Source organism: Lissotriton helveticus, chromosome 9, assembly GCF_964261635.1.
Source record: "Lissotriton helveticus chromosome 9, aLisHel1.1, whole genome shotgun sequence".
Lineage (NCBI taxonomy): Eukaryota > Metazoa > Chordata > Amphibia > Caudata > Salamandridae > Lissotriton > Lissotriton helveticus.
This window is the reverse complement of record NC_136070.1, coordinates 1,283,254,682-1,283,278,650: the sequence shown is the minus strand read 5'-3', so window position 1 is coordinate 1,283,278,650 and position 23,969 is coordinate 1,283,254,682. Positions and strand designations below refer to the sequence as shown.

The following is a 23,969-nucleotide window of genomic DNA, read 5'->3' as shown; positions in this document are numbered from 1 at the left end:
GCAGCCGGGGAATAAAATCCCTTACATCTTTGACAGGTGTTTCTTTGCAAAACCAAAGGGGATGATGGACGGAGTGCCGAACATTGCAAGCACTCACCCCCAGTCAACTGATCTGGGTTTAATCCTTCATCGTTCTTTAGCTCACTCCGCCACCCCAGTTCAGACATGGCCATATGCAAATCAGTCTGACCCTGTGCCTCATGGGAACAGTCCAGCACGAACTGCCAAGCCATGTCTTCCCTGGACCGGAAACAAGCTTCCTGGGACCGGTTTCTGGCTAATCAGCCTTCATCAGCCAAAGCTCATTGGAGTTGGGGTTTGTTGGCTCTGCATGCAGTTAGTGAGAGGGCAGGTTGGGGTGTGTGTTCATGCGGCTAGAGGGGTCAGGGGTCAGGGTGGGATGTCAGTACATGCAGCTACTTGGGGGCGGGCTGGGGAGTCTTCATGCAGACGGTGGAAGGGTAGGTGCAGGGTGAGGTATCTATTCATGTATGTAGTGGGGTCAGGGGGCACAGTGGGGAGTCTGTGGTTAGAACTACTTGGGGGCATGGTGGGATGTCTGTGTAAACAGCTAGGGTCCCAGGATGCTTGTTTCCAGTCCAGGAAGGACCTGGCTTGGTAGTCTTTTTCTTTCTTGCACTAAGTGCTCCGGGTATGCCCAGACGTGGGTCCCAGGCTCACAGTGCCACTGGATTCAAGCTATCCTGGCTGAAGAGGGGTGAAAACCCGAAACCGGTCCTAGGATGATTGTTTCCGGTCCAGGGAGAACCTGGCTTGGCAGTTCGGGCTGGACTGTTCCCATGAGGCACAGGGTCTGGGGAGCGACCACTGCGCCTCTGGCCTGGTTGCCCCCCTGCTCCTCTCCGCGCCTGCCACAGAGCCCCTGCTGACCTGCTGACAGAGTTCCTTCGCCGACGCCGCCAGCAGCGCCCCAGCCGCCGCTGGGCCGCCCGCTCTGCCGGTCCCGTTCCCGCGCCTCCTGCCTGCGGCCCCGCCCCCTCGCCGGACGATTGGGTAACCCCTTCCCGCCTCCCAGCTGACCCGCCCTCCCTGCTCCCCTCTTATGACGCCCCCAGAGCGACCGCGCAGCGGACGCGCGCAGCGGGAGCACCGACTGAGCGCCGAAGGTGCGCCAAAGGTAAGCCCGTCTGCGCCCGTCCGCGCCTGGACCGCGCCCAGTGCCAGGACCCCGCCCAGTGCCAGGACCCCTGGCCCCCACCGCCGGAAGCCGACCAGACGGACCTACGACGCCACCGACCTCAACGCACTCAACACCGGCCGAACCCCGGGCTGCTACCGAGCCACACCGAGACGCACCCACGGACCCTTCAGCTGCCACTCCTGCAAGTTCACCTGCAACCGGACCCACGCCACACCAGCACCCACCAAGCCGAACTCCAGCAGCACCCACCTGAAGTGCATCCTACTCAACACCCGCTCCGTCCACAGACACGCCATCGAGCTCTGGAACCTGCTCGACACCACAGACCCAGACGTCGCCTTCCTCACGGAAACCTGGATGAACGCCTCCTCTGCGCCCGACATCGCCATCTCCATCCCGGACGGCTACAAGATCATCCGGAGGGACCGCGTCAACCAGACAGGAGGAGGCATCGCCATCATCCACAGGAACTCCATCCGCATCACGACCAACACCGACGACACCATCGCACCCGCCGAACACCTGCACTTCCAGATCCACGTCAACCTCAAGACCACCCTCAGAGGCACCCTCATCTACAGACCCCCGGGATCACGCACACAATTCAGCGAAGACATCGCCGACTTCATCAGCCCGCACGCCCTCCCCTCCGCCGACTACATCCTCCTCGGGGACCTCAACTTCCACCTGGAGAACAACAACGACCGCAACACCACCACCCTGCTGGACAACCTCGCCAACCTCGGACTCAAGCAACTGGTAGACACCCCCACCCATTACGCCGGACACACGCTCGACCCGGTCTTCTCTTCCAGCAAGGACATCGCCTTCAGCCATGCCACAGGACTCCACTGGACGGACCACAACTGCGTCCACTTCAGTTTCAGAAGGACCGTGATCCACCACCACCAGCAACAGGCTCCCCGCAGAAGCTGGAACAAGATCACTGCAGACCAGCTCGCTACTTCCCTGAGCAAGAACCCTCCCACCAGCACAACAAACCCCAGCCAAGCAGCCACCAACCTCACGAAATGGATCAGCGACTGCGCAGACGACCTCGCCCCGCTGAAGACCCCGCCGAGCAGACCCGGCAGCAAGAAACCCCCATGGTTTAACGACGAACTCAAGAGCTCCAAGAAGAACTGCAGAGCACTCGAGAAAACCTGGCGCACAGACCCAACACCAGAAAACATGACTGCCCTCAAACTCGCCACCCGAAAACACCACCAGCTGATCCACACCACCAAGAAAACCGCATTCAAGGAACGACTGGACAACAACGCACACAACAGCAAGGAACTCTTCAACATCGTGAAAGAGCTCTCCAATCCCAACGCCGGAAACAACGACATCACCCCTTCGCAAGACCTCTGCAACTCCCTCGCCGCCTACTTCCACAACAAGATCGCGGACATACACAACAGCTTCAGAACTCAACCGACGCACGCCACGACCAAACCACCGCCCCCCACCACCACCCTCCGCGCATGGACCCCGATCAGCACCGAAGACACCATCCGCATGATGAACTCCATCCACTCCGGATCTCCGACCGACCCCTGCCCTCACCACGTCTTCAACAAGGCCGACCCTGTCATCGCACCCCACCTACGGGACATCGTCAACACCTCCTTCAACACCGCTACATTCCCGGAGAGCTGAAAGCACGCCGAACTCAGCGCTCTACTCAAGAAACCATCAGCAGACCCTACCGACCTCAAGAACTACCGCCCCATCTCGCTGCTCCCGTTTCCGGCCAAAGTCATCGAGAAGACCGTCAACAATCAACTGGCCGCCTTCCTCGAGACGAACGGCTCCCTCGACCTCTCGCAGTCTGGCTTCCGGGCCAACCACAGCACCGAGACTGCCCTGATCGCAGCTACCGATGACATCCGAGCCCTGCTCGACAACGGAGAAACAGCGGCCCTCATCCTCCTGGACCTCTCCGCGGCCTTCGACACTGTCTGCCACCATACCCTAGTACAGCGCCTCAGCAACGTCGGAATCGAGGAGAAGGCACTGGAGTGGATCACCTCCTTCCTCGCCGGAAGGACACAGAGAGTCCGCCTCCCCCCGTTCAGATCGGAGGCCACCGAAGTCATCTGCGTCGTTCCTCAAGGCTCCTCGCTCAGCCCATCACTCTTCAACGTCTACATGAGCCCCCTCGCAGCCATCGCACGCCAGCACAACCTGAACATCATCTCCTACGCCGACGACACCCAGCTGATCCTCTCCCTCACCAACGACCCCGCCACCGCCAGAGCCAACCTGCACGAAGGGATGACAGATGTAGCCAAATGGATGTCGAACAGCCGACTGAAGCTGAAATCGGACAAGACGGAAGTCCTCATCCTGGGATCCTCACCCTCCGCCTGGGACGACTCCTGGTGGCCCCCCGCCCTGGGCAGCGCACCCAAACCAACTGACCACGCACGCAACCTGGGCTTCATCCTGGACTCCTCCCTCTCCATGACCAGACAAGTCAACGCCGTCTCCTCGTCGTGCTTCAACATCCTGCGCATGCTACGCAAGATCTTCCGATGGATCCCCACCGAGACCAGGAAGACGGTCACCCAGGCCCTCGTCACCAGCCGTCTGGACTACGGCAACTCCCTCTACGCCGGAACCACCGCCAAACTCCAGAAAATACTCCAGCGGATCCAGAACACCTCAGCACGACTCATCCTGGACATCCCCCGCCGCAGCCACATCTCCGGACACCTGAGAGACCCGCACTGGCTCCCGGTCAACAAGAGAATCACCTTCCGGCTCCTCACCCACGCACACAAAGCCCTACACAACCATGGACCAGGATACCTCAACAGCCGCCTCAACTTCTACGCTCCCAAACGCCAGCTTCGATCGACCAGCCACGCCCTCGCCGCCGTCCCCCGCATCCGAAGAGCCACCAGAGGAGGAACGTCCTTCTCCTACCTGGCCGCCAAGACTTGGAATTCCCTTCCGACCCACCTCCGCCTGACCCAGGACCACCTCGCCTTCAGGAAGCAGCTCAAGACCTGGCTGTTCGAGCAGTAGCGGACCCCCCTCCCCCCAGCGCCTTGAGACCCTCCGGGTGAGTAGTGCGCTATATAAATGCTCTGATTGATTGATTGAGGGTCAAGACTGATTAGCATATGGACAGGTCTAAACTGGGGTGGTGTGGTGAGCAAAAGAACGATGGATTTAACCCAGACCTCTTGACTGGGGGAGAATGTTTAATTTGTTCCGCATTCCGTCCATCATGTGTGTGTCTTTTGCTTTCTCGCCCTAAGTGCGCCGTGGGTCCCGGGCTCACTGAGTCATTGGATTCAAGCTAGCCTGGCTGATATGGGGTGATGGCCCAAAACCAGCCCCAGGATGTGCACGCATCTAGTATGGCTTGGCAGATGTCTGAGCAGTGCATATAGTGGGGGATGTGGTAGAGTGGGGTATCTGTGCACGTAGCTTCATGGCACAGGAGGGTGACTTAACATGCAGTTAAAGTGCGGTGTCTGTTCACGCGGTTGGTGGGGGGTCATGGGTCAGAGTGGGGTGTCTGTGCACGCGGTTGGTGGGGGGTCATGGGTCAGAGTGGGGTGTCTGTGCACGCGGTTGGTGGGGGGTCATGGGTCAGAGTGGGGTGTCTGTGCACGTGTTGGTGGGGGGTCATGGGTCAGAGTGGGGTGTCTGTTCACGCGGTTGGTGGGGGGTCATGGGTCAGAGTGGGGTGTCTGTTCACGCGGTTGGTGGGGTGTCTGTGCACGCGGCTGGTGGGGAGGTTGTGGGTCAGAGTGGGGTGTCTGTGCACGTGTTGGTGGGGGGTCATGGGCCAGGGTGGGGTGTCTGTGCACGCGGTTGGTGGGGGGTCATGGGTCAGAGTGGGGTGTCTGTGCACGTGTTGGTGGAGAGGGCGGCTCTGGGGGAGCTGCTCTCTCTCACATGCAGCCTGTGGTAGGAGGGGAGGGGAGGGCCCCGGGGGCGGAGCCTCCAGTGATTGATGGGGGCGTCCACCCCCCTCCCCCCTCATACGTGGTACTCCCTGACCTGCAGCACTTCGGGGTCCTGGGTCCCCCCGAGTGTCCGGGCGGATCGAGCTGAGAAGGAGCGACCCTCGTGGTGGGGAGGGCTGGAGCCAGAGCCGGGGGGGGCAAGGGTGGAGGTGGGGGCGCCTGGGGGACCTGGAGGACCTCCGGGGCACAGGGGGGCAAAACTGGGACGGAAAAGTGCCCCCCCCTCTCTGGGGGGCCAGGGCCTCTGAGCCTCGGGTCGGACAGGCACTCGGGGGTCCCGGGGGCCGGAGCGTTTGTTCGCTCGATCCTGGGAGTTTTCGGGGGTCTCCGAGTCCGATGATCCGAGGGACCCCGTGATTCCCGGTCCGTGCGCGGCGGGGTCCGGTATCTGCAGGGATGCGAGGGTGCTCGAGGGATGCAGGGACCCCAGGGTTCCTGCAGGATGATCGCAGCCTGAAGGTCACCCATTGGATGCACGGTCCTGGGGGGTGCACGGTCCGCAGGATGCACGGACCCTGAGGATGCACGGACCCAGAGGATGCACGGACCCTGAGGGATGCACGGTCCTGAGGATGCACGGACCCTGATTATGCACGGCGCCTGAAAGGTACACTATCTTGAGGATGCACGGCCCCTGTTGGGTGCACGGTCTGTCCTGAGGATGCACGGTCCTGAGGGGTGCACGGCCCTGAGGGGTGCACGGTCCTGAGGGGTGCACGGTCCTGAGGGGTGCACAGTCCTGAGGATGCACGGTCCTGAGGGTGCACGGTCCTGAGGGTGCACGGTCTCTGAATGGTGCACAGACCCTGAGGGGTGCACGGACCCTGAGGACGCACGGACCCTGAGAATGCATGGACCCTGAGGATGCACGAACCCTGAAGATGCACAGACCCTGAGAATGCACGGACCCTGAGGGGTGCACGGTCTGTCCTGAGGATGCACGGACCCTGAGGGATACACTACCTTGAGGATGCACGGTCCTGAGGGGTGCACGGTCCTGAGGGGTGCACAGTCCTGAGAATGCACGGACCCTGAGGATGCACGGACCCTAAGGGCCATGAAGCTGCACCGTAAGCTCGCAGCCATGCTGCTGGGCTGCGGGTCCCTGCTTCTCTTGTACCACTTGATGAGGAGAGCTTCGGAGGAGGCGAGTGAGAAGAGTCCCCCGGAGCCCTCCGTTTTGGGAGCCGCCCCCTCCCCCGCCAAGGAGCCGCCATCCGGGCCGGGAGAGCCCCCTCGGACCCCGGCAGGCGGCGGGGGCCACCAGCCGCTGACCCCAGTTGCCAAGTAAGTGAGAAACTTCTCTAAACAAACAAATGTTCTTCCATTTTTCCAAGTAAGAGCGTCTCTTGTGACCACTGACAGCCAAGACACTCTCCTTGTGCAACACCAGCCGTCATTGGTCGATTGTGTGACGTCAAAACACACAAGATGATGGACGGAATGCTGCACAATGGCAAAAACATTCAGTCACAGATCTGGGTTTAATCCATCGTTATTTTGCTCACCACACCACCCCAGTTCAGACATGGCCATATGCAAATCAGCCTTGACCCTGTGCCTCATGGGAACAGTCCAGCCCGAACTACCAAGCCATGTCTTCCCTAGACCGGAATCAAGCTTCCTAGGACCGGTTTCTGTCTATCAGCCGTCTTCAGCCAGGATAGCTTGACTCCAGTGGCGTAGTGAGCACGGGACCCACTTCTGGGTAATATCCTTCCCACATAGGGTGAACAGCAAAACACACAAGATGATGGACGGAATGTAGCACAATGGCAAAACATTCACCCCCAGTCACAGATCTGGGTTTAATCCATCGTGGGACAGGTATGCTCAGACGTGGGTCCTGTGCTCTCCATGCCACTGGATTCAAGCTATCCTGGCTGATGAGAGGTGATAGCCAGAAACCGGTCCTAGGATGCTTGCTTCTGGTCCAGGGAAGACATTGCTTGGCATTTCAGGCTGGACTGTTTCCATTGGGCACAGGGTCAAGGCTGATTTGCATATGGCTGGGTCCAAACTGGAATGGCATGGTGAGCAAAAAAACAATGGATTTAAGCCCAGATCTCTGTACTGCGGTGAGTGTATGACATTGTTCTGAATATTGTTCATCAATTGTTCTTTTTGATTGTGTAATGTCACCATACATGAGGGCACCAGTGCCACCACTATTTATTTCAGGGTTCGAGCGGTTAGTGACGTGAAGCGTGTTAGAGTAATGGGTGGAAAGCTCTCACCTGCCCTGTCCTACTCCAAGAAGAATGCTTGTGCGATCATGATGTCATAGTGGAATACAGGCGTTTGAACATGTGACGTCACAATGGGATTCTCCTGTGTCTTCACTATCCTGTCTGGGCGCATTTGACGTCACAGTGAAACACTCCAGTAAAAATGTTTGATTGTGTGATGTCATAATAGACAATAAGATCTAAAAGCCTTTCTGTCCTATTATAATGTTTGACTATGTGACGTCACAACTTGATCTCCTGCGTCTTACGTGTACTGTCTGAGTGTTTGTGACATCACAGTGAAACGCTCCTCTGCCTTCACTATCCTGGCTGTGTTCATGTGACGTCACACTGAACGTCATTCCCCATCGCCCCTTCTCTAGCCTGACTGAGTGCTTGATTGTGCGATGCCATAATAGAGTAGAGACCAAGCCTTCACGGCCTATCAGAATGTTTGAGTAGGTGACGTGACAATGGGATCCTCCTACTTCTTCACTATGCTATCTGATTGCTCATGTGATGTCACAATGAAATGCTCCTGTGCCTTCGCTATCTTGGCTGTGTTTATGTGACGTCACACTGAGGTGATGTCTCCTCATGACAGCTTGAGTGTGTGACGCCATAATGCAGGCAACAGAGAAGGGACTCTTATTTCTCTTTTCCAGTCAGAATTTTTAAATGTGTGACGTCATGACGGAATGGGAAGCTTCTCTGCCTTCACTGTTCACTTAAAAGATTTAGGGCCAGATGTAGGTAAATATCATTTATCGATTCTAAAATACCGAATTTTACCGATTCGGTATTTTAGAATCGATAAATGCTATGTAGCAAAAAATTCGGTAAGTATTACCGAATCGGTTCGATTCTGTATTTACTGAATCGGTATTTACCGATTCGGTAATTCCCATTCATTCCTATGGGCCTGGAGGCCCATAGGAATACCGAATCGGTAAATCATGATTTGGTAAATACCGAATCGGTAAATACCGATTCGGTATTTACCGAATCATCCCCTACATCAGAACTGCCAAGCCATGTCTTCCCTGGACCTGTCACTTAAGAGGCCTGCGTGGATGATCTGGGTTTAATGCATCATTCTTTTGCTCACCACTCCACCCCAGTTTGGACGCAGCTATATGCAAATACGTCTTGACCCTGTGCCTCATGGGAACAGTCCAGCTCGAACTGCCAAGCCAGGTCCTCCCTGGACTGGAAACAAGCATCCTGGGACCGGTTTCTGGATAATTCACACTTCATCAGCCAGGCTAGATTGAATCTGGTGGCACGGAGAGCACGGAACCCACATCTGGGCATACCCATCCAATTTAGGGCAACAAAAGCAATAAGAACAGATGGACGGAATGCTGAACAAATCAAACATTCACCCCCAGTCACAGATCTGGGATTAATCCATCATTGTTGTGCTCACCACACCACCCCAGTTCAGACATGGCCATATGCAAATCAGTCTTGACCCTGTGCCTCATGGGAACAGTCTAGCATGAACTGCCAAGCTATGTCTTCCCTGGACCGGAAACAAGCATCCTGGGACCGGTTTCTGGATATGTCACCCTTCATCAGCCAGGCTAGCTTGAATCTGGTGGCATGGAGAGCACAGAACCCACATCTGGGCATACCGATTCTAGGGCAACAAAACCCACATCTGGGCATACCCATCCAATTTAGGGCAACAAAAGCAATAAGAACAGATGGACGGAATGCTGAACAAATCAAACATTCACCCCCAGTCACAGATCTGGGATTAATCCATCATTTTTGTGCTCACCACACCAACCCAGTTTGTACACAGCCATATGCAAATCAGTCTTGACCCTGCGCCCAATGGGAACAGTCCAGCATGAACTGCCAAGCCATGTCTTCCCTGGACCGGAAACAAGCATCCTGGGACCGGTTTCAGGTATCACCCCTCATCAGCCAGGATAGCTTGACTCCAGTGGTGTAGTGAGCACGGGACCCACGTCTGGTAATACCCGTCCTAATTAGTGTGACAAAAGTAATAAGAACAGATGATGGACGGAATGCTGAACAAATCAAACATTGATCCCCAGTCACAGACCTGTGTTTAATCCATAATTTGTTTGCTATCCACGCCACCCCAGTTTGGAGGAAGCCATGTGCAAGACCTATAGACATGCAAGGCCGTGGAACCTTAAGTCAGTGTGTAGAGGTGTGAGGCGTATAAGGGAGCTATGTCACCTGGACGCAGTGTGTAGAGGTGTGAGGCGTATAAGGGAGCTATGTCACCTGGACGCAGTGTGTAGAGGTGTGAGGCGTATAAGGGAGCTATGTCACCTGAACACGGTGTGTAGAGGTGTGAAGCGTATAAGGGAGCTATGTCACCTGGACGCGGTGTGTAGAGGTGTGAGGTGTATAAGGGAGCTATGTCACCTGGACGCGGTGTGTAGAGGTGTGAGGTGTATAAGGGAGCTATGTCACCTGGACGCGGTGTGTAGAGGTGTGAGGCGTATAAGGGAGCTATGTCACCTGGACGCGGTGTGTAGAGGTGTGAGGTGTATAAGGGAGCTATGTCACCTGGATGCGGTGTGTAGAGGTGTGAGGCGTATAAGGGAGCTATATCACCTGGACGCGTTGTGTAGAGGTGGAAGGCTTAAAACAGAGCTCTGGTACTTTGAGGCAGTGTGTACAGGTGTGCGACTCAAGAACAGAAGGAGTCCTAGCTCCGGAGCATGACTCATAGGAGCACTAGCAGTAGAGTGCGACTCAAGAACAGAAGGAACTTTAGCTCTTCAACACGACTCAAGAACAGAAGGAGCTCTAGATCTTCAACACAACTTGGGAACGGAAGGAGCTCTAGCATCTCAACGTGGCTCAGTAACAGGAGTCCTGACACCAGAGCACGACTCAAGAACAGAAGGAACTCTAGCACCTGAACGCGACTCAAGAACAGAAGGAACTCTAGCTCTTGAATATGACTCAAGAATAGAAGGAACTCTAGCTCTTGAATGCGACTCAAGAATAGAAGGAAATCTAGCTCTTGAACGCGACTCAAGAACAGAAGGAAATCCAGCTCTTGAACGCGACTCAAGAACAGAAGGAACTCTAGCACCTGAACGCAACTCAAGAACAGAAGGAACTCTAGCACCTGAACGCAACTCAAGAACAGAAGGAACTCTAGCTCTTGAATGCGACTCAAGAATAGAAGGAGATCTAGCTCTTGAATAAGAAGGAGCTCTAGCATCTGAACGCGACTCAAGAACAGAAGTAACTCTAGCACTTGAACACGACTCAAGAACAGAAGGAGCTGTAGATCTTGAACGTGAATCAAGAACTGAAGGAGCTCTAGATCTTGAACGCGACTCACGAACAGAAGGAGCTGTGGCACCTGAATGTGACTCAAGAACAGAAGGAACTCTAGATCTTGAACATAACTCATAACAGAAGGAACCCTAGCACCTAAACATAACTCAAGAACAGAAGGAGCTCTAGATCTTGAACACGACTTAAGAAGAGAAGGAGCTCTAGCTCTTGAACGCGACTCAAGAACAGAAGGAGCTGTGGCAGCAGAACATGACCCAAAAACAGAAGGCGCTCTAGCACCTGAAAGTGACTCAAGAACTGAAGGAGCTCTAAATCTTGAACAAGACTCAAGAAGAGAAGGAGTTCTAGATCTTGAACATGACTCAAGAAGAGAAGGAGTTCTAGATCTTGAACATGACTCAAGAAGGAAAGGAGCTCTAGCACCTGAATGCACCTCAGGAACAGAAGGAGCTCTATTTATTTATTTATTTTGAAAGTTTTATATAGCGCGAACAAGATCTTTGCAGATATCAGAGCGCTTTACAAGGGCATGGGGATAAAAAATACAAAGTAATAAAGCGTATATACAGAGTAATATATGAGGTAGTTAGGTACAAGGTGCTAGTTACATAGGTGGGACAAAGGACATGAGGTAGGTCACAGGTGAGGTAGTGTCGGTACACAGTGTATAGACAGACAATTGCGTCAATAGTATAAAGTGCAATAATAAGGAGCATATACTTGCTTAAGCGTGTTTAGAATATTTAGAGTTTAATGGTGGGCACAGTTGAGGTAGGTGTGAGCAGGGTGTATAGTCCCACAGGTGCGAGAGTAGTAAGGAACGTTGAGATGGAGAGGGGAGAGGGTAAAGTGTGCAAAGTCAACCAGGTGCGTCAATAATATAACAATATACATAATCAACCAGGTGCATCAAACATTATAACAAAATACAAAGAGTGAGCGTATACAGTTAAGTAATTCGATAACACGGGTGGTACAGTAGACCAGGGTCGGGCAGGACTTACAGGGCAGATTCATGAGTGATACGGAGCAATAGATCATGTGTATTTTGCCATGAGGATCGCTTTAACTTCCCTCTTAAAGATTGTTTCGGAGGAGATGAGCCTTGTTTCCGGAGGGAGTGAGTTCCAGATCCTGGGTGCCATTCCTGAAAAGGAGCGTTTATACGTTTTTTCCTTCCGAAATCTTCGAGGTTTCAGCAAAAGATTGTTTGTGCTTCTAGTAGTTCGGGAGCCACCCGAAATTGTCAGCTTTTGAGTGAGATAGGCGGGTGAATTCCGGTGCACAGCCTTGTGTGTCATGCATGCGATTTTCAGTTGTATTCTGGCTTCAAAAGGTAGCCATTTCAGTGATTTAAAGTCCGGGGAGATATGCGAGTGTTTTTTTGAGCCAGTGACGAGTCTCGCTGCGGCGTTAAGGGATGCTCTTAGGGGTGCCGTTGTAGTTAGGGGGAGCCCGCAGAGGGCGGTGCTACCGTAATCTATGTGCGGGATGACTATAGATTGTACTGCAGTTTGGAAGTCTTTGGCAGGAAGGAAGGGTTTAAGTTTTCTCAGGGTATTGATTTGGAAGTTCGCTCCTTTGGTTGCCTTGCTGATGTGCTGCTGCATGTTGAGATTGGTGTCCAGTGTTATGCCTAAAGATTTTGCTGAGTCTACTACGATGGGCTGTACATTTAGAGCCGTTAATTGCTTAAGCCATGTTTGAGCCGTGGATATTTTAGCGGGAGGTGAGATCAGGAGGAACTCGGTCTTCAGAGCATTGAGTTTGAGGTGATTCTCAGCAAGCCAGGATTGGGTGTTTCTGATCGTGGTGTTCAGAAGCATGATGTCCTTGGGAGATTGTATTTTGAGATAAAGTTGGGTGTCGTCGGCATACATGTGAAAGTGCACATTAGATGCCTGTAGCAACGTAGTGAGAGGTTCCATAACTAGGTTGAACAGTGTTGGGGAGAGGGAGGATCCTTGAGGGACGCCTAGCGATACAGGTACCGGAGAGGACAGCAGGTTGTTGCTTTTGAATCTTTGTGTCCGGTTGTGTAGGAATGAGGTGAACCACTTTAGAACAGTCCCAGATATGCCCATTCTTGTGTTTAACAGTTCGAGTAAGTTCTCATGTTTAACTGTATCGAATGCTGCGGAGAGATCCAGAAGGATGAGGAGGCAGGTGTCGTTTTGGTCTAGGATTTGGAGGGCATCGTCCACTATGTGAGTCATGGCAGTTTCGGTGCTGTGCCCTGCTCGGAAGCCTGACTGATGAGCGTTTAGGAGATCAAACTTATCTATGTGTTTAGTCAGTTGTAGTTGTACGCATTTTTCCAACAGTTTAGCGAGAGTGGGAATGTTTGTAATAGGGCGGTAATTGTTTAGATCAGTGGGGTCTGCTGTTGGTTTTTTCAGTAGCGGAGTGACTTGCCCTATTTTGAGGGCGTTGGGGATGGATCCTTGTTGAAGAGAGCTATTGATAATCTTTGACCAGAGTGGGAGAAGCCAAGGAGAAAAGTCCTTTACAGCGTTAGCAGGAAGGGGGTCAGAGAGGTGATTGGAAGGTTTCAAGGTGTTGAGCAGTCTGCCAATTTCTTCTTCGGAGTAGGTGTCAAAGGCTGACCAAGTAGCATTGTTCTTTGGTTGAGGCACTGCTGTGTGTCGGGGGTTGGAGTACAGGATAGCGTCATTGAGGAGATCGCTTCTTATTCTCTCAGTTTTTTGGATAAAGAAGGCAGAGAAGTCTTCGCAGGAAGGAGTATCGCCCATGGAGCTGGGTGTCTGGGGTTGCTCTTTGGATTGTGTTCTGACTAACTCAAACAGTTTATTTGGGCGGTTTTTAGCTTGGGCGAGTTGGAGGCTGAAGAAGTTTCTTTTTGAGCGTTTTATTTTCCTGAAGTAGGCGTTTCTCTGTATCTTTAGACTTTTTAGGTGCACTGCAGAAGGGGCTGATCTCCAGGTGCGCTCTGCCATTCGCATGGCCCGTCTATCCTCATTGAGGCTACCGTCATACCATGGGTTGGAAGTCTTCTTGGACAAGACTCTTTTCAGTTGCATGGGCGCCACCTCATTGATTATTGTGGACATAGTATTGAGATAGTAGTCAGTCAGAAGTTGAACGTCTGAAACGCCGGGAGGGGGAAGTAGGCGATTGCAGCTGTTAGGCGGTAGGGAGTTTGGATTGAGTTTCTTCAAGTCTCTTTTCCACACTTTGTGCTTAGGGGGTTGAACTGAGTTAAGTCTGATTTTTTCCTTGATGAGGAAGGAGACAATGTAGTGATCTGACCAGTCACAAGGTTGGATTGACTCCAGTTGAATAGCGCCCTCTTTGGAGATGATAAGGTCAAGGGTAGAACCTCTCTTATGGGTCGGGCTATTGCATATTTGGTTGAGATCAAGTGCGTTGAGAAAGCTTTTGAGGCTGTTTACCACTGTGTCACTGCTGTCATTCCAGTGGAGATTGTAGTCGCCAAGGAAAATGTGGGTGTGCTGCCGTCCTGAGTTGGCTGATATTGTATCCATGAGTTGTTGGACGAAGGAGAGATTGTCCCCAGGTGGGTGGTATATAATGTGTAGTGAGCATACCGGTTTGCTTTCGCTGATGATATCGAGGCAGAGGTATTCACAGGAAGTAAGAGAGGGGACGGCCACTTTGGAGACTGAGAGGTTGCTTCTGTAGATGCAGGCAATTCCACCGCCTGTCTTTATGGCCCTGTCAAGTCTAATGATACAGTAGTTGGGAGGGACTAGGATATCCAGTATAGGTGTAGAGGAATCAGACAGCCACGTTTCAGTCAGAATGGCTAGGTCCAGTTCCCGGGACATGATGAGGTCGGCGACCTCCGTGGAATGTCTTTGGGCCGATCTGCAGTTGAGAAGTATGCATTTAAGGCTAGGGGTGCAAAGGGTGGAGGACGATTCCGTAATGAGGGGTACATTAGTGAGGTTGTTGGGGACAGCGCCTCTGTTGTTATCCTTTTGTTGCCTAAGGGGGTTAGATATAATCGTTGGGATGGACATGTTGTTGGTAGCTAGTGGCTTTTGGGGAGCCGGGTCGTAAGAGTGGAGAAGGGTGTGTACGTCATGGTCAGAGATCGAGTTGGAGGTGCGTCTGGGGCGATTGGTGGTATTGCAAGAGGGGGTAGAAGTCCAATGTGGGGAAAGATGTGTGTTAAGGCGAGTAGGAGGAGAGGAGGAAGTGTTGTTAGGTGTAGAAGGGGGAGTATTGCGCTTGGTAGTGATGAGATTGCAATTGTTATTGCGATTGTTGGTATTGCGAGGGGGGATAGAGGTCCGGTGTGTGGAGTGTTGTGTGGTAGGGCGGGTAGGAGGTGAGGGGGAAGTGGTGTTAGGTGTGGTAGGGGTGGTGATGGGGGGGTGTCTGGGGTGTGTGAAGAGCAACTCTTTAATGGAGTGTAATTCTTCTTTCAATTGGAGGAGGGTAGACATAATAGTGTCCAAGGTGATGACGGGCGCGGTGTTGGGGGGGGGTACTGACGCTGAACCGGCGCATACGTTGACCGGGGGCAGTCCGGTGGAGAGTCGGAACTGATGAGGGTGTTGGGGGCGTTGGGGGCGTTAGCTCTAGCAGCAGAACATGACTCAAGAAGAGAAGGAACTCTAGATCTTGAACGTAACTCAAGAACAGAAGGAAATCTAGCACCATTAACATAACTGAAGAACAGAAGGAGCTTTAGCTCTTGAACGAGACTCAAGAACAGAAGGAGCTCTAGATCTTGAACACGACTTAAGAAGAGAAGGAGCTGTGGCAGCAGAACATGACCCCAAAACAGAAGGAGCTCTAGCACCTGAAAGTGACTCAAGAACTGAAGGAGCTTTAAATCTTGAACATGACTCAAGAACAGAAGGAGCTCTAGCACCTGAACGCGACTCAAAACAGAAGGAGCTGTAGATAATGAAAAAGACTCAGGAACAGAAGGAGCTGTAGCACCTGAACATGACAATTGATCCATGAACACAGATTCCTAAAAAGCATCACTAAGGACACCGCACCCTCTCCTCATGGTTCAGACTTGGTGGGCGGTGCTTTGATGGTTTAGTTCTGGTGGGCGGTGCTTCGATGGTTTAGTCCTGGTGGGCGGTGCTTACATGGTTTAGTCCTGGCGGGCACCTTCTCCTCATGGTTCAGTCCTGGCGGGCACCTTCTCCTCATGGTTCAGTCCTGGTTGCCACCCTCTCCTCATGGTCCAGTCCTGGTGGGCGGTTCTTTGATGGTTTAGTCCTGGTGGGCGGTGCTTCAATGGTTTAGTCCTGGTGGGCGGTGCTTCGATGGTTTAGTCCTGGTGGGCGATGCTTCCATGGTCCAGTCCTGGTGGGCGGATCTTCCATGGTCCAGTCCTGGTGGGCGGTGCTTCGATGGTTTAGTCCTGATGGGCGGTGCTTCCATGGTCCAGTCCTGGTGGGCAGTGCTTCCATGGTTCAGTCCTGGTGGGCGGTGCTTGCATGGTCCAGTCCTGGTGGGCGGTGCTTGCATGGTCCAGTCCTGGTGGGCGGTGCTTCCATGGTCCAGTCCTGGTGGGCGGTGCTTCGATGGTTCAGTCCTGGTGGGCGGTGCTTACATGGTCCAGTCCTGGTGGGCGGTGCTTCGATGGTTTAGTCCTGGTGGGCGATGCTTCCATGGTCCAGTCCTGATGGGCGGTGCTTGCATGATCCAGTCCTGGTGGGCGGTGCTTCCATGGTCCAGTCCTGGTGGGCGTTGCTTCGATGGTTTAGTCCTGGTGGGCGGTGCTTCCATGGTCCAGTCCTGGTGGGCGGTGCTTCCATGGTCGAGTCCTGGTGGGCGGTGATTGCATGGTCCAGTCCTGGTGGGCGGTGCTTCGATGGTTCAGTCCTGGTGGGCGGTGCTTCGATGGTTTAGTCCTGGTGGGCGATGCTTCCATGGTCCAGTCCTGGTGGGCGGTGCTTCCATGGTTCAGTCCTGGTGGGCGGTGCTTCCATGGTCCAGTCCCGGTGGGCGGTGCTTCCATGGTCCAGTCCTGGTGGGCGGTGCTTACATGATCCAGTCCTGGTGGGCGGTGCTTCGATGGTTTAGTCCTGGTGGGCGGTACTTCCATGGTCCAGTCCTGGTGGGCGGTACTTCCATGGTCCAGTCCTGGTGGGCGGTGCTTGCATGGTCCAGTCCTGGTGGGTGGTGCTTGCATGGTCCAGTCCTGGTGGGCGGTGCTTCGATGGTTTAGTCCTGGTGGGCGATGCTTCCATGGTCCAGTCCTGGTGGGCGGTGCTTCCATGGTTCAGTCCTGGTGGGCGGTGCTTGCATGGTGCAGTCCTGGTGGGCGGTGCTTCCATGGTCCAGTCCCGGTGGGCGGTGCTTTCATGGTCCAGTCCTGGTGGGCGGTGCTTCGATGGTTTAGTCCTGGTGGGCGGTGCTTCGATGGTTTAGTCCTGGTGGGCGGTGCTTGCATGGTCCAGTCCTGGTGGGCGGTGCTTGCATGGTCCAGTCCTGGTGGGCGGTGCTTCGATGGTTTAGTCCTGGTGGGCGGTGCTTGCATGGTCCAGTCCTGGTGGGCGGTGCTTGCATGGTCCAGTCCTGGTGGGCGGTGCTTCGATGGTTTAGTCCTGGTGGGCGGTGCTTGCATGGTCCAGTCCTCGTGGGCGGTGCTTGCATGGTCCAGTCCTGGTGGGCGGTGCTTGCATGGTCCAGTCCTGGTGGACGGTGCTTGCATGGTCCAGTCCTGGTGGGCGGGGCTTCCATGGTTCAGTTCATATGGTCATGGTTCCTAGTAGAGGCTGTAAAGAGGTCCTTCAGGGTTCCAGAGTGATCAGTGCTGACCCCCCTCACACTTAACTCATATCACAAGCGCCTTGGAGACTTCCTGCTCAGGTGACCCTCTCACCGTGAGTATAAGGATGAGGCAGATGTATATAAGGATTAAAAACAGCAGCTCTGCCAGCCGCTGAAAGAAGGGCCTTTCCAGAATACAAAGCTGGGATACCTAAACTCACCTTAAAGAGCGAATGTATCTTAACCAGCGCTGCAAAGAATGAGTTCCACTCCTCATCGAGGGAGTCTTTGAGGTGAGTTGATGCTAAGTCTCAAGACTGCCCCCCGTGTGTGCGACCCGGCATTAAAGGTGTCTTGTAACCAACAGGTGGCGGTCTGTCTGAGCCACACCTTGGATGGGCTTCATCCGGGTGATGGAGTCTCTATTATGAGTCTGGGAATCTGTTTCATGAGTCTAGAGGTCTGTTTCATGAGTCTAGGGGTCTGTTTCATGAGTCTGGGAGTCTGTTTCATGAATCTAGGGGTCTGTTTCATGAGTCTAGGAGTCTGTTTCATGAGTCTAGGGGTCTGTTTCATGAGTCTAGGAGTCTGTTTCATGAGTCTGGGAGTCTGTTTCATGAATCTAGGGGTCTGTTTCATGAGTCTAGGAGTCTGTTTCATGTGTCTAGGAGTCTGTTTCATGAGTCTAGGGGTCAGTTTCATGAGTCTAGGGGTCTGTTTCATGAGTATAGGGGTCTGTTTCATGAGTCTAGTGTCTGTTTCATGAGTCTAGGGGTCTGTTTCATGAGTCTGGGAGTCTGTTTCATGAATCTAGGGGTCTGTTTCATGAGTCTAGTGTCTGTTTCATGAGTCTAGGGGTCTGTTTCATGAGTCTAGTGTCTGTTTCATGAGTCTAGGGGTCTGTTTCATGAGTCTAGGAGTCTGTTTCATGAATCTAGGAGTCTGTTTCATGAATCTAGGGGTCTGTTTCATGAATCTAGGAGTCTGTTTCATGAGTCTAGGAGTCTGTTTCATGAGTCTAGGAGTCTGTTTCATGAATCTAGGGGTCTGTTTCATGAGTCTAGTGTCTGTTTCATTAATCTAGGGGTCTGTTTCATGAGTCTAGGAGTCTGTTTCATGAATCTAGGAATCTGTTTCATGAATCTAGGGGTCTGTTTCATGAATCTAGGAGTCTCTTTCATGAGTCTAGGGGTCTGCTTTATGAGTCTAGGAGTCTGTTTCATGAATCTAGGAGTCTGTTTCATGAGTCTAGGGGTCTCTTTCATGAATCTAGGGGTCTGTTTCATGAGTCTAGGGGTCTGTTTCATGAATCTAGGGGCCTGTTTCATGAATCTAGGGGTCTCTTTCATGAATCTAGGGGTCTGTTTATGAGTCTAGGGGTCTGTTTCATGAATCTAGGGGTCTGTTTCATGAGTCTAGGGGTCTGTTTCATGAGTCTGGGAGTCTGTTTCATGAATCTAGGGGTCTGTTTCATGAGTCTAGTGTCTGTTTCATGAGTCTAGGGGTCTGTTTCATGAGTCTAGTGTCTGTTTCATGAGTCTAGGGGTCTGTTTCATGAGTCTAGGAGTCTGTTTCATGAATCTAGGAGTCTGTTTCATGAATCTAGGAGTCTGTTTCATGAATCTAGGGGTCTGTTTCATGAATCTAGGGGTCTCTTTCATGAATCTAGGGGTCTCTTTCATGAATCTAGGGGTCTGTTTCATGAGTCTAGGGGTCTGTTTCATGAATCTAGGGGTCTGTTTCATGAATCTAGGGGTCTCTTTCATGAGTCTAGGGGTCTGTTTCATGAGTCTAGTGTCTGTTTCATGAGTCTAGGGGTCTGTTTCATGAGTCTAGGAGTCTGTTTCATGAATCTAGGAGTCTGTTTCATGAGTCTAGGAGTCTGTTTCATGTGTCTAGGAGTCTGTTTCATGAGTCTAGGGGTCAGTTTCATGAGTCTAGGGGTCTGTTTCATGAGTATAGGGGTCTGTTTCATGAGTCTAGTGTCTGTTTCATGAGTCTGGGGGTCTGTTTCATGAGTCTGGGAGTCTGTTTCATGAATCAAGGGGTCTGTTTCATGAGTCTAGTGTCTGTTTCATGAGTCTAGGGGTCTGTTTCATGAGTCTAGTGTCTGTTTCATGAGTCTAGGGGTCTGTTTCATGAGTCTAGGAGTCTGTTTCATGAATCTAGGAGTCTGTTTCATGAATCTAGGGGTCTGTTTCATGAATCTAGGAGTCTGTTTCATGAGTCTAGGAGTCTGTTTCATGAGTCTAGGAGTCTGTTTCATGAATCTAGGGGTCTGTTTCATGAGTCTAGTGTCTGTTTCATTAATCTAGGGGTCTGTTTCATGAGTCTAGGAGTCTGTTTCATGAATCTAGGAATCTGTTTCATGAATCTAGGGGTCTGTTTCATGAATCTAGGAGTCTCTTTCATGAGTCTAGGGGTCTGCTTTATGAGTCTAGGAGTCTGTTTCATGAATCTAGGAGTCTGTTTCATGAGTCTAGGGGTCTCTTTCATGAATCTAGGGGTCTGTTTCATGAGTCTAGGGGTCTGTTTCATGAATCTAGGGGCCTGTTTCATGAATCTAGGGGTCTCTTTCATGAATCTAGGGGCCTGTTTATGAGTCTAGGGGTCTGTTTCATGAATCTAGGGGTCTGTTGCATGAGTCTAGGGGTCTGTTTCATGAGTCTGGGAGTCTGTTTCATGAATCTAGGGGTCTGTTTCATGAGTCTAGTGTCTGTTTCATGAGTCTAGGGGTCTGTTTCATGAGTCTAGTGTCTGTTTCATGAGTCTAGGGGTCTGTTTCATGAGTCTAGGAGTCTGTTTCATGAATCTAGGAGTCTGTTTCATGAATCTAGGGGTCTGTTTCATGAATCTAGGGGTCTCTTTCATGAATCTAGGGGTCTCTTTCATGAATCTAGGGGTCTGTTTCATGAGTCTAGGGGTCTGTTTCATGAATCTAGGGGTCTGTTTCATGAGTCTAGGGGTCTGTTTCATGAGTCTGGGAGTCTGTTTCATGAATCTAGGGGTCTGTTTCATGAGTCTAGTGTCTGTTTCATGAGTCTAGGGGTCTGTTTCATGAGTCTAGTGTCTGTTTCATGAGTCTAGTGTCTGTTTCATGAGTCTAGGGGTCTGTTTCATGAGTCTAGGAGTCTGTTTCATGAATCTAGGAGTCTGTTTCATGAATCTAGGAGTCTGTTTCATGAATCTAGGGGTCTGTTTCATGAGTCTAGTGTCTGTTTCATGAGTCTAGGGGTCTGTTTCATGAGTCTAGTGTCTGTTTCATGAGTCTAGGGGTCTGTTTCATGAGTCTAGGAGTCTGTTTCATGAATCTAGGAGTCTGTTTCATGAGTCTAGGGGTCTGTTTCATGAGTCTGGGAGTCTGTTTCATGAATCTAGGGGTCTGTTTCATGAGTCTAGTGTCTGTTTCATGAGTCTAGGGGTCTGTTTCATGAGTCTAGTGTCTGTTTCATGAGTCTAGGGGTCTGTTTCATGAGTCTAGGAGTCTGTTTCATGAATCTAGGAGTCTGTTTCATGAATCTAGGGGTCTCTTTCATGAATCTAGGGGTCTGTTTCATGAGTCTAGCAGTCAGTTTATGAATCTAGGAGTCTGTTTCATGAGTCTAGGGGTCTGTTTCAATAATCTAGGAGTCTCTTTCATGAATCTAGGGGTCTGTTTCATGAGTCTAGCAGTCAGTTTATGAATCTAGGAGTCTGTTTCATGAATCTAGGGGTCTGTCTCATGAGTCTATGGGTCTGTTTTAAAAGTCTACGGTCTGTTTCACGAATCCAGGAGTCTGTGTCCTGAGTCTCGGAATCTATTTCATGAACCTAGGAATCTCCTTTATGACTCCAGGAGTCTTTTTCATGATTCTTTAAAACCGGTTGCATGGTTTTCCAGGCACGCCAGGGTACGGCCCCTGCTTTTATTTCCTCCTTGTTAAAGGAATATGTCCCCACCAGACAGCTCCGATCATCTTCCCAATCCCTTCTACAGGTACCTCGCTATAGGAGGAAAAAGTGGGGAGGGTCCAATTTCTAATTTTTGGCACCCAGATTTTGGAACTCCCTCCCCGATCATCTACGAGCGATCAAACACTACTCCCTCTTCCGTAAGGGCCTGAAAACCTTTTTGTTCAGTCAAGCTTTCCCACAGTAAAATCTTTCCTTTACTCTTTTTTGTCTTTCGGCTCTCGCCTCCCATGCCTCCTAAAGCGCCAAGAAACCGTTCGGTGTACGCTGCGCTATATAAATATTTTAAATTCAAATTCAAATTCTAGGAGTGTGTTTCATGAGTCTAGTAGTCTTTTTCATGATTCTACGAGTATGTTCCATGAGTCTAGTAGTCTGTCTCATGATTCTGGGAGTGTGTTTCATGAGTCTAGTAGTCTTTTTCATGATTCTAGGAGTGTGTTTCATGAGTCTAGTATTCTTTTTCATTATTCTAGGAGTGTGTTTCATGAGTCTAGTAGTCTGTCTCATGATTCTGGGAGTGTGTTTCATGAGTCTAGGAGTCTGTTTCATGAATCTAGGGGTCTCTTTCATGAGTCTAGGAGTCTGTTTCATGAATCTAGGGGTCTGTTTCATGAGTCTAGGAGTCTGTTTCATAAGTCTAGGAGTCTGTTTCATGAGTCTAGGAGTCTGTTTCATGAATCTAGGGGTCTGTTTCATGAGTCCAGGAGTCTGTTTCATGAGTCTAGGAGTCTGTTTCATGAGTCTAGGAGTCTGTTTCATGAGTCTAGGGGTCTGTTTCATGAGTCTAGGAGTCTGTTTCATGAATCTAGGAGTCTGTTTCATGAATCTAGGGGTCTGTTTCATGAATCTAGGAGTCTGTTTCATGAGTCTAGGAGTCTGTTTCATGAATCTAGGAGTCTGTTTCATGAATCTAGGGGTCTGTTTCATGAATCTAGGGGTCTCTTTCATGAATCTAGGGGTCTGTTTCATGAGTCTAGGGGTCTGTTTCATGAATCTAGGGGTCTGTTTCATGAGTCTAGGGGTCTGTTTCATGAGTCTAGGAGTCTGTTTCATGAATCTAGGGGTCTGTTTCATGTGTCTAGGAGTCTGTTTCATGAGTCTAGGAGTCTGTTTCATGAGTCTAGGAGTCTGTTTCATGAGTCTAGGAGTCTGTTTCATGAGTCTAGGAGTCTGTTTCATGAATCTAGGGGTCTCTTTCATGAGTCTAGGAATCTGTTTCATGAGTCTAGGAGTCTGTTTCATGAATCTAGGGGTCTGTTTCATGAATCTAGGGGTCTGTTTCATGAATCTAGGGGTCTGTTTCATGAGTCTAGGGGTCTGTTTCATGAATCTAGGAGTCTGTTTCATGAATCTAGGGGTCTGTTTCATGAATCTAGGGGTCTGTTTCATGAATCTAGGGGTCTGTTTCATGAGTCTAGGAGTCTGTTTCATGAATCTAGGGGTCTCTTTCATGAGTCTAGGAGTTTGTTTCATGAGTCTAGGAGTCTGTTTCATGAATCTAGGGGTCTGTTTCATGAATCTAGGGGTCTGTTTCATGAATCTAGGGGTCTGTTTCATGAATCTAGGGGTCTGTTTCATGAGTCTAGGGGTCTGTTTCATGAATCTAGGGGTCTGTTTCATGAATCTAGGGGTCTCTTTCATGAGTCTAGGAGTCTGTTTCATGAATCTAGGGGTCTGTTTCATGAATCTAGGGGTCTGTTTCATGAATCTAGGGGTCTGTTTCATGAGTGTAGGGGTCTGTTTCATGAGTCTAGGAGTTTGTTTCATGAGTCTAGGAGTCTGTTTAATGAATCTAGGGGTCTGTTTCATGAGTTCAGGAGTCTGTTTATGAATCTAGGAGTCTGTTTCATGAGTCTAGGGGTCTGTTTCATGAATCTAGGGGTCTCTTTCATGAATCTAGGGGTCTGTTTCATGAGTCTAGCAGTCAGTTTATGAATCTAGGAGTCTGTTTCATGAGTCTAGGGGTCTGTTTCATGAATCTAGGAGTCTCTTTCATGAATCTAGGGGTCTCTTTCATGAATCTAGGGGTCTGTTTCATGAATCTAGGGGTCTGTTTCATGAATCTAGGGGTCTGTTTCATGAGTTCAGGAGTCTGTTTATGAATCTAGGAGTCTGTTTCATGAGTCTAGGGGTCTGTTTCATGAATCTAGGGGTCTGTTTCATGAGTCTAGCAGTCAGTTTATGAATCTAGGAGTCTGTTTCATGAGTCTAGGGGTCTGTTTCATGAATCTAGGAGTCTCTTTAGTGAATCTAGGGGTCTGTTTCATGAGTCTAGCAGTCAGTTTATGAATCTAGGAGTCTGTTTCATGAATCTAGGGGTCTGTCTCATGAGTCTATGGGTCTGTTTTAAAAGTCTACGGTCTGTTTCACGAATCCAGGAGTCTGTGTCCTGAGTCTCGGAATCTATTTCATGAACCTAGGAATCTCCTTTATGACTCCAGGAGTCTTTTTCATGATTCTTTAAAACCGGTTGCATGGTTTTCCAGGCACGCCAGGGTACGGCCCCTGCTTTTATTTCCTCCTTGTTAAAGGAATATGTCCCCACCAGACAGCTCCGATCATCTTCCCAATCCCTTCTACAGGTACCTCGCTATAGGAGGAAAAAGTGGG

General features: G+C 51.1%; 1 protein-coding gene across 1 annotated transcript in view; it reads left to right on the top strand.

Annotated features, from left to right (window-relative positions):
* Nucleotides 1–5,172: 5,172 nt before the first annotated feature.
* GXYLT2 (glucoside xylosyltransferase 2) overlaps nucleotides 5,173–23,969 on the top strand; it is a 211,710-nt gene continuing 192,913 nt past the window's right edge. Inside the window, exon 1 of the mRNA XM_078661877.1 lies at nucleotides 5,173–6,438. Coding sequence (XP_078518003.1) covers nucleotides 6,209–6,438 — 230 coding nt within the window. The 5' untranslated portion in view covers nucleotides 5,173–6,208. The remainder of the gene's footprint in view (nucleotides 6,439–23,969) is intronic.